General features: G+C 43.8%; 1 protein-coding gene across 3 annotated transcripts in view; it reads right to left on the minus strand.

The window, feature by feature from the left end:
* The window catches only part of LOC135506901 (zinc finger protein 777-like), a 199,309-nt gene extending 185,237 nt beyond the window's left edge, over window positions 1–14,072 (minus strand). For all 3 annotated transcript variants that reach the window (XM_064926329.1, XM_064926328.1, XM_064926327.1), the window contains exons 1-4: window positions 13,587–14,072; window positions 13,080–13,210; window positions 12,691–12,876; window positions 7,619–7,771 (exon numbers count right to left, since the gene is read on the minus strand). In XM_064926329.1, the coding sequence (XP_064782401.1) occupies window positions 7,619–7,771; window positions 12,691–12,876; window positions 13,080–13,210; window positions 13,587–13,869 (753 nt within the window). In that variant the 5' untranslated portion in view covers window positions 13,870–14,072. The remainder of the gene's footprint in view (window positions 1–7,618; window positions 7,772–12,690; window positions 12,877–13,079; window positions 13,211–13,586) is intronic.
* Between the last annotated feature and the right edge of the window lie 349 nt (window positions 14,073–14,421).

A 14,421-nucleotide genomic window follows, 5' to 3' on the forward strand; every position in this document is an offset into this window, starting at 1 on the left:
TTCATGGCTTTAGAAGCTTCCGATAGGCAAATTGACATAATTTGATGTCAAGTATAAACACCATGGGACCACGCAGCTGTCATACCGCTCAGGAAGGAGACGCTTTCTGTGTCCTAGAGATGAACGCACGTTAGTGCGAAAAGTGCAACTCAACCCCAGAACAACAGCAAAGGGCCTTGTGAAGAAGCTGGAGGAAACGGATACAAAAGTATCTATGTCCACAGTAAAAAGAGTCCTATATCAACATAACCTGAAAGGGCGCTCAGCAAGGAAGAAGCCACTGCTCCAAAACTGCCATAAAAAAGCCAGACTACGGTTTGCAACTGCACATGGGAACAAAGATCATACTTTTTGGAGAAATATCCTCTGGTCGGATGAAACAAAAATAGAACTGTTTGACCATAATGACCATTGTTATGTTTGGAGGAAAAAGGGGAAGGCTTGCAAGCCGAAGAATACCATCCCAACCGTGAATCACGGGCAGCATCATGTTGCTTTGCTGCAGGAGGGACTGGTGTACTTCACAAAATAGATGACATCATGAGGAAAGAAAATTATGTGGATATATTGAAGCAACATCTCAAGACATCAATCAGCAAGTTAAAGCTTGGTTGCAAATGGGTCTTCCAAATGGAAAATGACCCCAAGCATACTTCCAAAGTTGTAGCAAAATGGCTTAAGGACAACAAAGTCCAGGTATTGGAGTGGCCATCACAAAGCCCTGACCTCAATCCCATAGAACATTTGTGGGCAGAACTGAAGAAGTGTGTGCGAGCAAGAAGACTTACAAACCTGACTGAGTTACCACAGCTTTGTCAGGAGGAATGGGCCAAAATGCACCCAACTTATCGTGGGAAGCTTGTGGAAGGCTACCCGAAACGTTTGACCCATGTTAAACAATTTAAAGGCAATGCTACCAAATACTATGTGAGTGTATGTAAACTTCTGACCCACTGGAAATGTGATGAAAGAAATAAAAGCTAAAATAAATCATTCTCTCTACTATTATTCTGACATTTCACCTTATTAAAATAACGTGGTGATCCTAACTAACCTGACAGGTCATTTTTTAGAATTAAATGTCAGGAATTGTGAAAACTGAATTTGGCTAATATATTTGGCTATGGTGTATGTAAACTTACGACTTCAACCATACCTAAGTATTCAGACCCTTTGCTATGAGACTTGAAATATAGCTCAGGTGCATCCTGTTTACATTGATCATCCTTGAGATGTTTCAACAACTTGATTGGAGTCCACCGGTGGTAAATTTAATTGATTGAATTTGATTGGGAAAGGCACACACTTGTCTATTTAAGGTCCCACAGTTGACAGTGCATGTCAGAGCAAAAACCAAGCCACGGAATTGTCCGTAAAGCTCCGAGACAAGATTGTGTCGAGACACAGATCTGGGGAAGGGTACCAAAAAATGTCTTCAGCATTGAATGTCCCCAAGAACACAGTGGCCTCCATCATGATTAAATGGAAAAAGTTTGGAACCACCAAGACTCTTCCTAAAGCTGGCCCCTTGGTCAAACTGAGCAATCGGGGGAGAAGGGCCTTGGTCAGGGAGGTGACCAAGAACCCGATGGTCACTCGGATAGAGCTCTAGAGTTTTTCTGTGGATCCGCGAAAACCTTCCAGAATGACAACCATCTCTGCAGCACTCCACCAATCAGGCCTTTAGGGTAGAGTGACCAGACAGAAACACTCCTCAGTAAAAGACACATGACAGCCTGCTTGGAGTTTGCCAAAAGGCACATAAAGGACTCTCAGACAATGAGAAACAAGATTCTCTGGCCTGATGAAACCAAGATTGAACTCTTTGGCCTAAATGCCAAGCTTCATGTCTGGAGGAAACCTGGCACCATTCCTAAAGTGAAGCATGGTGGTGGTAGCATCATGCTGTGGGGGATGATTTTCAGCAGCAGGGACTGGGAGACTAGTCAGGATCGAGGGAGAGATGAATGGAGCAAAGTACAGAGATCCTTGATGAAAACCTTCTCCAGAGTGCTCAGAACCTCAGGCGAAGGTTCACCTTCCAACAGGACAACGGCCCTAAGCACACAGCCAAAACAATGCACAAGTGGCTTCGGGACAAGTCTCTGAATGTCCTTGAGGGGCCCAGCCAGAGCCCGGACTTCAACCCCATTGAACATCTCTGGAGAGACCTGAAAATAGCTGTGCAACAACGCTTCCCATCCAACCTGACAGCGCTTGAAAGGATCTGCATAGAAGAATGGGAGAAACTCCCCATATACAGGTGTGCCGAGCTTGTAGGGTCATACCCAAGTAGACTCAAGGCTGTAATTGCTGCCAAAGGTGCTTCAACAAAGTAATGACTAAAGGGTCTGAATAAGTATGTAAATGTGATAGTTTTTTATTTGTAATAAATTTGCGCAAATGTCTAAAAAACAGTTATTGCTTTGTCACTATAGGGTGTTGTGTGTAGATTGAGGGGAAAAAACAACTTAATCAATTTTAGAATAAGGCTTTAACGTAACAAAATGTGGAAAAAAAATCAAGGGGTCTAAATACTTTACGAATGCACAATATGCATTGATTTTAATCTGACTCAACTGATCTCAAAACCCACACAGGTAAATGTCTTACTAATAACCCCCATAAATATTTGTCTAGTGGAGTATTTGCATATGATCTCAGTGATCATTGTCCCATAGTTAGTTGGTTAGTTAGTTAACACGCCCCTTTAAAAAAAATTCAGAGTCAAAGATAGAAAACCAAGGGTTAGATCTTCAGAGCTATCTGAGCTCCTTCAGATGAGAAATCAGGCCCGGTCCAATGCAAGGAACTGATAAGAATGAGATGAGTGATACTTTTAAACACAATTTTACCTTGGCAGACTTATTATTTGAGAAAAACGGTGGTTTAATTGACAATGGTCAGTCAATCGACTGTTCTTCCCTCTGCCGGACTCTAGCTAACTCGACGGTTAACCAGTCAACTTCTAGTGAATCTTTTTTTCTTTCTTCATTTCACCAATTTACGACCTGTTATGTGCTAGATGCCTTGCTTAAATGGACATTTAAAAATCGTCAACTTTATATTCATCATCTCCAGCACCACCATCAACATAGTCGTGGCCAAACGTTTTGAGAATGACAGAAATATTAATTTCCACAAAGTTTGCTGCCTCAGTGTCTTTAGATATTTTTGTCAGATGTTACTATGGAACACTGAAGTATAATTACACACATTTCATAAGTGTCAAAGGCTTTTAGTGACACTTACATGAAGTTGATGCAAAGAGTTAATATTTGCAGTGTTGACCCTTCTTTTTCAAGATCTCTGCAATCTCCCCTGGCATGCTGTCAATTAACTTCTAGGCTACATCCTGACTGATGGCAGCCCATTCTTGCATAATCAATGCTTGGAGTTTGTCAGAATTTGTGGGGTTTTGTTTGTCCACCCGCCTTTTGAGGATTGACCACAAGTCTCAATGGGATTAAGGTCTGGGGATTTTCCTGGCCATGGACCCAAAATATCTATGTTTTGTTCCCCGAGTCACTTAGTTATCGCTTTTGCCTTATGGCAAGGTACTCCATCATGCTGGAAAAGGAATTGTTTGTCACCAAACTGTTCCTGGAAGGTTGGGAGTAGTTGCTCTCTTAGGATGTGTTGGTACCATTCTTTATTCATGGCTGTGTTCTTAGGCAAAATTGTGAGTGAGCCCACTCCCTTGGCTGAGAAGCAACCCCACACATGAATGGTCTCAGGATGCTTTACTGTTGGCATGACACAGGACTGATGGTAGTGCTTACCTTGTCTTCTCCGGACAAGTTTTTTCCGGATGCCCCAAACAATCGGAAAGGGGATTCATCAGAGAAAAGTTCTTTACCCCAGTCCTCAGCAGTCCAATCCCTGTACCTTTTGCAGAACATCAGTCTGTCCCTGATGTTTTCCCTGGAGAGAAGTGGCTTCTTTGCTGCCCTTCTTGACACCAGGCCATCCTTCAAAAGTCTTCGCCTCACTGTGCGTGCAGATGCACTCACACCTGCCTGCTGCCATTCCTGAGCAAGCTCAGTACTGGCGGTGCCCCGATCCCGCAGCTGAATCAACTTTAGGAGACGTTCCTGCTGCTTGCTGGACTTTCTTGGGTGCCCTGAAGCCTCCTTCACAACAATTGAACCGCTCTCCTTGAAGTTCTTGATGATCTGATCGATGGTTGATTTAGGTGCAATCTTACTGGCAGCAATATCCTTGCCTGTGAAGACCTTTTTGTGCAAAGCAATGATGTCGGCATGTGTTTCCTTGCAGGTAACCATGATTGACAGAGGAAGAACAATGATTCCAAGCACCACCCTCCTTTTGAAGCTTCCAGTCTGTTATTCGAACTCAATCAGCATGACAGAGTGATCTGCAGCCTTGTCCTCATCAACACTCACACCTGTGTTAACAGGAGAGTCACTGACATGATGTCAGCTGGTCCTTTTGTGGCAGGGCTGAAATGCAGTGGAAATGTTTAGGGGGGGATTCAGTTCATTTGCATGGCAAAGAGGGACTTTGCAATTAATTGCAGTTCATCTGATCACTCTTCATAATATTCTGGAGTATATGCAAATTGCCATCATACAAACTGAGGCAGCAGACTTTGTAAAAATTCATATTTGTGTCATTCTCAAAACATTAGGCCACGACTGTACACTACATGACCAAACGTGGATACCTGCTCGTCGAACATTGCTGCTATAACAGCCTCCACTCTTCTGGGAAGGCTTTCCACTAGATGTTGGAACATTGCTGCGGGGACTTGCTTCCATTCTGCCACAAGAGCATTAGTGACGTTAGGCCTGGCTTGCAGTCGGTATTCCAATTCATCCCAAAGGTGTTTGATGGGTTTAGGTCAGGGCTCAGTGCAGGCCAGTCAAGATCTTCCACACCGATCTCAACAAACCCTTTCTGTATGAACCTCGCTTTGTGCACAGGTGCATTGTCATGCTGAAACAGAAAAGGGCTTTCCCCAAACAGTTGCTACATAGTTGGAAGCACAGAATCGTTAAATGTCTTTGTATGCTGTAGCATTAAGATTTCCCTTCCCTGGAACTAAAAGGCCTAGCCCAAGCCTCTTCCGTCCAACTTTACAGGTTGGCATTATGCATCTGGCATCGTAAAAAACCCAGATTTGTCTGTCAGACTGCCAGATGGTGAAGCGTAATTACACCAGAGAACGCATTTCCACTGCGATGGCGGAGAGCTTTAGGCCAGCCGACGCTTGGCCTTGCGCATGGTGATCTTAGGCTTGTGTGCGACTGCTCGGCCATGGAAACCCATTTCATGAAGCTCCCGACGAACAGTCATTGCTTCCAGAGGCAGTTTGGACGTCGGTAGTGCAACCGAGGACAGAGGATTTCTACGCGTTACGCACTACAGCACTCGGCGGTCCTGTTCTGTAAGCTTTTGTGGCCTACCACTTCTTTTTTTTACCCCCATTTTCTCCCCAATTTCGTAGTATCCAATTGTTAGTAGTTACTGTCTTGTCTCATCGCTACAACTCCCATGCGGGCTGGGGAGAGACGAAGGTCGAGAGCCATACGTCCTCCGAAACACAACCCAACCAAGACGCACTGCTTCTTAACACAGCGTGCATCCAACCTGGAAGCCAGCTGCACCAATGTGTCAGAGGAAACACCGTACACCTAGCGACCTGGTCAGCGTGCACTGCGCCCGGCCCACCACAGGAGTCGCTAGTGCGAGATGAAACAAGGATATCCCTACCGGCCAAACCCTCCCTAACCCGGACGACGCTAGGCCAATTTTGCATCGCCCCATGGACCTCCCGGTCATGGCCGGCTGCGACAGAGCCTGGGCTCGAACCCAGAGTCTCTGGTGGCACAGCTAGCACTGCAATGCAGACCACTGTGCCACCCGGGAGGTCTGTGGCCTACCACTTCTAGTCGGAGTACTGAATACTGACAAATTCTCAAACTACATTGGAGGAGGCTTATGGTCGTGAAATTAGCATTACATTCTCTGGCAACAGCTCTGTTGGACAGTCCTGCAGTCAGCATTCCAATTGTACACTCTCTCAAAACTTGTGGCAACTTGTGTGTTGTGTGACAAAACTGCACATTTTAGAATGTTCTTTTATTGTCCCCAGCACAAGTTGCACCTGTGTAATGATCATCCCCTTTAATCAGCTTCTTGATATGCCACACCTGTCAGGTGGATGGATTATCTTGGCAAAGGAGAAATTATCACTAACAGGGATGAAAACAAATTTGTGCATAACTTTTAAGCTTTTTGTGCGTATGGAAAATTTCTGGGGTCTTTTATTTCAGCTCATGAAAAATGGGACCAACACTTTACATGTTGCGTTCATATTTTTGTTCAGTATAACTGGTTTAAAAATTACTTGACAAATAGACCCGCAGGGGTCTATTCTGGGTCCTGTACTTTTTACTGTTTACATTAACAATATTGTTGCAGGTTACAAAAAATTGATGATACTGTTGTGTATGCTATTTCCACCACGATTGACCAGGCTTTATCTGAACTACAGTCGGTCTTCATCGTATTACCCAAAAACTTTATTGACCTGAAATTAGTATTGAATGCAGGTAAAACTAAGAATATGTTGTTCTCTAGAGTGCATTAAAATAACTAATGTACTTTGGATGGTGTCCATATTGATCGTGTCCCTGCCTACAAATGTCTGGACATCTGGATAGCTGAAAAGCTGTCTTTTAAAAATAATATGGAGAAGTTGAGAATAAAAATAGGCTTCTTCTAAAGAAATAGATCATGCCTCTCGCTAAATAATAGACAGCAAATTATTCAGTCTATGGCGACATCTACATGAACGCAGTTGCCACTTCATTAAAGCTGTTAGATGCTGTTATCATAGTGCTTTAATACGGGCGTCAGATTTAGTACTCACCAAAGCAATCTCTATCAGAAAGTTGGTTGGCCCTCTGATGTCACATAGGTTGATACATTTTAATTTATACAGCCCTTTTACAAAAACTCCCACTGTTCCTAACATTATTGCTAAACTTTAGACTTATGAGTTACTACACCCGGTGTCAGGGTTGGCTAACTCCGGGAATACCTTTGGTCTCTAAGATATGTTAATCAGCTTTTAGTTTTCTTGCATCGTTTATGTGGAACAATCTTCCAAATCTTCTTGCATTTATACTTTGGTGCCACTGGGGTAATTCAGAAGGCTGATTGAGGACCTTGTTACTGATTAATGTTTTTTTTTTTATGACTTTCATTTCTGGTTGCACTTTGGATGTATATTTTGATGTGTGTATTTTCTCTAATTTCTGTAATTCAGGGCTCATCTGTAAAAGAGACCTTTGGTCTCAGTATGACTCCCTGATGAAATAAAGATCAAATAAAAAAACATGTTAATTAATTTGATTACTTTACACTAATGGTTCAATCATTAAAAGGCATGGTCCCACAGTTTAGACAAAATAAAATCCACAATGCATCTCAGAGTAAGAGTGCTGATCGTCCTCACTTGACTACATAGTCTTATTCATTATGATTGAAAAGACAAAACTGATCCTAGATCAGCACTCCTACTCTGAGAGGCTTTGTGAATACAGCCCTGACCTAATACCATTCAGACAGGAGTTCACAGTGGGCTCACCTCAGTGAGACTGTATGTGGTCCTGTGCTGCTCAGCTGGTTCCTCTGTGGGTTCAGGAGCAGGTGTAGTCTGGTTGTCCTCCATGACCATGGTCCCCTCAGGGTTCCCCAGACCCTCCTCCTTCACCAGCAGCACCTCTAGACCGTCCTCCTCCTGGAAGAGACAGGTGATACAGATTAAATAGACATACACTCCATCAGGTACATAATCTAAACACGCACACACAGATAATAAACCAGGGTGGGTGCCAGAACGAATCCGTTGGATGGGCATTTGATTTTTTTCATAGGGGGGCATGTTTTTCTCGGGACCTATGTGGATATATGTAAATATATATATCATTTTCAAGTGTTCAGTAAATTGTAAGTGTTGATATGACAGTCAAAAAGTTAATTATCAGTTGGAGCATGTCCATGTCACACAGCCTAAACGAAAGCTGTGGAGTGCGTTGCTGAATTGGTTTCTTGCTTGAGATGTAGGGCCTGCTCTCTCAGTGAAGACATTTTGTGCTGATAATGGTCCGTAGAATTCTCACCGGCTTGTTCTATTCCGAATAGTGCCGGCCCGCTTTCCTGTCTCACCATTTCATTTGGTGGTGGCGCTACCACCTGCTCAGTGCGCACAATTAGGTATGTTTTGCGCTTAGGACTCGGAGGAATAGGTTCAGGCTGAGGCTCAGAATCAGAAGAAGACTCATCAGAGATGTGCTCAGGGTAGCCTAGTGGTTAGAGCGTTGGACTAGTAACCGGAAGGTTACGAGTTCAAACCCCCGAGCTGACAAGGTACAAATCTGTTGTTCTGCCCACTGTTCCCAGGCCGTCATTGAAAATAAGAATTTGGTCCCTTTGCAGAAAAACTGGTCCCTTTGCAGAAAAACAGCCCCAAAGCATGATGTTTCCACCCCCATGCTTCACAGTAGGTATGGTGTTCTTTGGATGCAACTCAGCATTCTTTGTCCTCCAAACACGACGAGTTGAGTTTTTAACAAAAAGTTCTATTTTGGTTTCATCTGACCATATGACATTCTCCCAATCTTCTTCTGGATCATCCAAATGCTCTCTAGCAAACTTCAGACGGGCCTGGACATAAGCAGGGGGACACGTCTGGCACTGCAGGATTTGGGTCCCTGGCGGCGTAGTGTGTTACTGATGGTAGGCTTTGTTACTTTGGTCCCAGCACTCTGCAGGTCATTCAATAGGTCCCCCCGTGTGGTTCTGGGGGTGAGATCTTGCGTGGAGCACCAGATCAAGGGAGATTATCAGTGGTCTTGTACGTCTTCCATTTCCTAATAATTGCTCCCACAGTTGATTTCTTCAAACCAAGCTGCTTACCTATTGCAGATTCAGTCTTCCCAGCCCGGTGCAGGTCTACAATTTTGTTTCTGGTGTCCTTTGACAGCTCTTTGGTCTTGGCCATAGTGGAGTTTGGAGTGTGACTGTTTGAGGTTGTGGACAGGTGTGTTTTATACTGATAACAAGTTCAAACAGGTGCCATTAATACAGGTTACGAGTGGAGGACAGAGGAGCCTCTTAAAGAAGAAGTTACAGGTCTGTGAGAGCCAGAAATCTTGTTAGTTTGTAGGTGACCAAATACTTATTTTCCACCATAATTTGCAAATAAATTAATTAAAAATCCTACAATGTGATTTTCTGGATTTTTTTTCTCATTTTGTCTGTCATAGTTGAAGTGTACCTATGATGAAAATTACAGGCCTCTCATTTTTTTAAGTGGGAGAACTTGCACAATTGGTGGCTGACTAAATACTTTTTTGCCCCACTGTAATTATGCATTGTTCGCTTCCCCTTGCTCATCAACCCATCCATTCTCCCCCATCATACTTTAGCCTACTTAATTTATTTAATCTCTTATGCGTTTGAATTTAGTTTCGGTATAGTTTAGGTTCAGCTTCGAGACAATTATCTACGTGATTATCAACTGGGCATGGCATCTTCAACTAATCGGGAGAAGGTGGGGAGCAGTCCATATTGTGGGGAGAAGGGGCCTCCTAAAATGGTCTATAACACCAATTCTGTTTGTGATAGAGATTAAGATTCTGACCATGTGTATTATAGACTTATTTAGGAAAAGTCTAGGACGGAGGGGGGCATGACTTTAAAAGTAGCAGAGTAGCCTAAAGCATTTTTTTTGTATTCATGAGCAGTCCAAATGACTTGTAGTTAACTGTAAAAATGTATTAGTCTGCCTTTTAATGTGGCATGAACACAACACGTCATGATGTTGTCATCTGATTGTAAAACAAATCACTTTGAAAGTAGGTTACCTTCACACGTTAGTCCAAAATAGCATCCGAACGACTGAAACAGCTCCTTTCTGTCTTACAATATGTAGCCCATTTATCTGATGCGGTCAAAAAAGAGAATGTCTTGCCATACTCTTTTAGTCCAGACAGCATCAGATACATGGGCTTCACATACTGAGACAGAGGGGTGCTGTTTTGGCTGCTCGGTTACTCTATCTGACAGTGATGGGTCTTTCTGTCGGCGCGTTTCTCGGTCAAATAAATGATAAATATTAAAATATTTTGTTTGGACGATTATGGAGATACAGTATAGCGGGCCCCCCTAAGACCCGCCCATAATGCCGGCCCTGTAATAAACACACTTTCAACATGAAGTGTTTACCCATCCCCACTACAGTTATAAAGCACTGTCGAGTGTATGCAGAATAGGGTGAGATCAGATGTGATGTATACTAAAGAGTCTCAATGAAAGTCTTTGAATGAAAAGTCCCATTTTGTGTTTATTAAACATTTAAGTGTTAAAATACATCACATGAAAACCACACATACACGTCTCTGCATGCCTGGCAGACATCTCAACTTGGATGTCGACCCACCTCAAGCTCAACAAGACGAAGCTGCACCACCATGGTGTCCCCCTCCCAGAGTGCAAAGAACATCGAAGCAGTGATTCGCTCCTGCAGGTTCATGCTCTACAACATGGGTGATAAGTTTGACACGAGCTCTTTAACGTCTATAGAGTACGACCCTTCCTCACACAGGAAGCGATGCAGGTCCTAATCCCTGCACTTGTCACCTCCGGTCTAGATTACAACAACTCTGTTGCCTGGATTTCCTGCTTGTGCCATCAAACCCCTGCAACGTATCCAGAACTCCGCAGTCCACCGGGTGTTCAACCTTCCCTAGTTCTCCCATGTCACTCCACACCTCAGCACACTCCACTGGCTTCCAGTTGAAGCTTGCATCCACTAGCAGACCATGGTGCTTGCTTACGGAGCAGCAAGGGGAACTGCCCCTCCCTACCTTCCAGCTATAATCAAACCCTACACCTCAACCCAAGCATTCTGTTCTGCCACCTATGGTCTCTTAGCCGTCCCATGACCAGCCGAGGCAATGTTCTTCTCTGTCCGGGCACCCGATTGGTGGAACCAACTTCCCCCTGAAGTAAGGACAGCATATTCACTGACAATCTTCAGAAACCCTACCTCTTCAGATATAATCTTAAATTAATCCAAAAGCCCTCCCGAATCATTAAAATAAATAAATACAAATAGTATTTTCCTACTTGCACAGATATTACTGATAACTACTTTGAGGGAAACTGTACTTGCTATAACTGTGATTTAAGTTGCTCTGGATAAGAGCATCTGCTAAATTACTCAAATGTAAATGTAATGTCTCAACAAAAAAAATGACCATGAAGTTGATAAACCACATATATTTTCACATAGAAATAGAAGTTTCTCATAGAAATAGTATTAAGTAAAATTAAGTAGTTGAATGCAGGTAATGAAACATGCAATTCTGAACATCATATAGCCTACACAGTACAAACACAATATGTAAGACTGTTTAGGCTTATATATCACACAATGTCTAAATGCAATATTCTACCAGGAATATTCAACACTGAAATGTGTTACTCTCGTTATTCCAAATGCATCTGTGGATCTTTTCTGCTGACAACAATGAAAATCAGAGGCTATCGTGTGGAATGGTTTTTCTGCTGGTGTATCTTGAGATAGCTCCTCTCTGAGAACCTCTTCCCGCAGTGCGTACAGGCGAATGGCCTCTCTTCCGTGTGGACCTTCAGGTGCATCTTCAGGTTGCCAGCCTGGGCGAAGCGCATATCGCACCGGGGGCAGCTGTAGGGTTTCTCCCCTGTGTGGACCCTCTGATGCCTCTTCAGGTGGCAAGCCTGGGTGAAGCGCATCTGACACTGGGTACAGTTGAAGGGTTTCTCCCCTGTGTGGACCCTCTGGTGCCTCTTCAGGTTGCCAGCCTCAGCAAAGCGCATTTGACACTGGGTACAGCTGAAGGGTTTTACTCCTGTGTGGACCCTCTGGTGGATCTCCACCTTCTGGGGGCAGCTGAAGCCTTTGTTACAGAACGTGCAGAGGAACCGTTTCTCTTTGCTATTGCCAGATGTTGGTCTCCCTCCCTGCTCCTTGGCCCTTTGGTCCTCTGAGTTCAATACCTTATCAAAAAGGACGCAGCCATGTGAATTGGAAGGCCCCGTCGACGTGGGCACAGGTTCACGATCCCTGAGCACGTGCAAATGGGAGTGGGTCGCGACATTTGGATTTGTCTCCAAGCTTTCCCTGTAATCTAAAAAATCTCTGCCTTTTGAATGTCCTTCTCCTAAGTGAGTCTTGTCTACATTCCATGTCAGAGGAGCGTCGCCCTCCACTTTCACATCATCTACCACTATATCGTCCCCTTTCTTATCTAGGCACCCTTCAGTGTATCCCCTACTACTGTACTGGTTCCAGTCCTCTCGAGACAGATCAGTTTGTCTCTCTAAGCCCAATTGCATGTTGCCAGGGTCCATCTCTGTAGTGTAAGTACAAGACAGATCATTGCCAGTCTCCAACGTGTCACCTGAGTCCCGATGGTAATGAACCATCCTCGGGCTCGGGATACCGTAAAGCAAATACTCTGAGCCAGGAGCAGGCCGACAGCCCAGTGGTCCCAGCCCCAGTCTTTCTGGGTCTGACATTTGGTCAGGTCCTGTGTGTAAGAGCCTGTGTGTTACAGTTACATTCTCGCTGTCTGTCTCTGACTTGAGGTCGGCGTTCAGCATTCCACTGACCTCCGTGATGCTGCGTTGGCTCCTGGGCTGGGGCGGGGTGGCGGGGTCCTCCGTGGCTAAAAGGGGTGCCACTCCAGCCACTGCACCAGTCTGGATGTCTCTGCTGTGTCGTGGGTCATCTCCTTCAGTCATCTCCTGCTTGACCAGAGACAATCCTCCAGGACCTGCAGCCTCTGCATCTGCAGACTGACAAGCAGATAAGAGGTTATTACAGGTACATGAGCTGCATTGGATAACAATGTCGTAGGGAAGTCTCACAAGTGCCCCTACGGCAGATAAATAAGGATGTACATGTAAGCAAGTCAATAGCTGAGGGTTACCTTTTTAAAATAAACGGGCGACATTTGATGTACAGTAATTTACAAATAACAAGTTTTATGCACACTAACCTCTATTACGATAACATGCTGGGTTGAGATTCCACTCCCCTCATCTATAGATATGGGTTGGTCATCTCTCCAAGCGTTCTGTCCTGCTGGCTTCACAAAGCTCCTGTGGCCTGCAGTGAGATGTGCTTCACCTGAGAGTGATTGTGGGAAAAAGGAGTGGTTAAGTTAGGTACTGTCAATGCTATATTGTACACTATTGACAATGTCTACAATTGGCAAGGATGTAAGATAACACTATTCATAACTTTTTTATATAGTATTTATGGATTAATTATATTACATGCATCAAAAAAATATTGAGTATAACAATAGGAAATTCAATAATTTTTCTAGAATATGATATTGTCTTTGTGCAAGAAGAATTTATCCCTAATTGATCTGCCAAGTAAACTGGGGAAGTTGCATACTATCCAAAAACTGACCAAGACTCAATTCTGGATAACACATCTGAACACATGCAGAGAGGGGAATGGGGCCACAGGCCCTGCAGCCTTCTGCAAAATGTACCTCTTGCCATTCCTCTATATCTGTCGAGGATCTTGACACTACTGGGACGACTGGCGAGGACGCGCTCTCGAATTGTCCTCTCTGCGCGCTCCCGTGCCACCTTCAGTTCCAGTAGTTGAAGTTTCCTCCGTAATCCCCTGTTTTCTTTTTGGCTTTGAGAAATTTGCACCCGAAACACTGCATAGTCGTCGTCTACGAGTTTACAGATCTCTGCCACAGCTGCATTCGCTAGCACCTCCATGATGGAGGCTATTTGAGTGTGAAAAACCATACAGTTAGCCATTGTTTGCTAACTTTTGCAGCTAGCTAGCGTTACCTAGATAACATTTATCAAGTCCTGTCTCCAATGCGAATTAAAGACTACACGAGATAATGCTGTGCAGTTAAATGGCTCATATTGTAAAGTTCCAGTGAGTTAATAAACGTCTAAATAACAACAATATTAACGTTAATGTGGAAATGTTTCTTGGTCACCTGTTCACTTCCGTTTACACAGAAGAAAAAGGATTTTATTTGTTGGCGTCATAGCTTAAAGGGTGTGGTTAAATTAAAAATGTATGCGCGCTGTTCTATGAATTACGGTACTGCTTATTACACTACACATCATTTTACATTACACACTTCTTACATTACACGTATGATCAGTATATTTCAAGCTCAAATCAGCCTTGTTTACAAAGAACAGTGTGTTAGAATAGAATAGAAAATAATACAACTTTATTCCAAAGACTCAGTAAGGTAAATATTAAACTGTCCTAGCATAGGTTTACTCCTTCCTGTGAGTTTCCGGCAGGTAGATTTGATGCTGTGTTGCTGTCTTTTACAGGTTGGAGTG

The sequence above is a fragment of the Oncorhynchus masou genome, chromosome 20 (assembly GCF_036934945.1).
Source record: "Oncorhynchus masou masou isolate Uvic2021 chromosome 20, UVic_Omas_1.1, whole genome shotgun sequence".
NCBI classification, from domain to species: domain Eukaryota; kingdom Metazoa; phylum Chordata; class Actinopteri; order Salmoniformes; family Salmonidae; genus Oncorhynchus; species Oncorhynchus masou.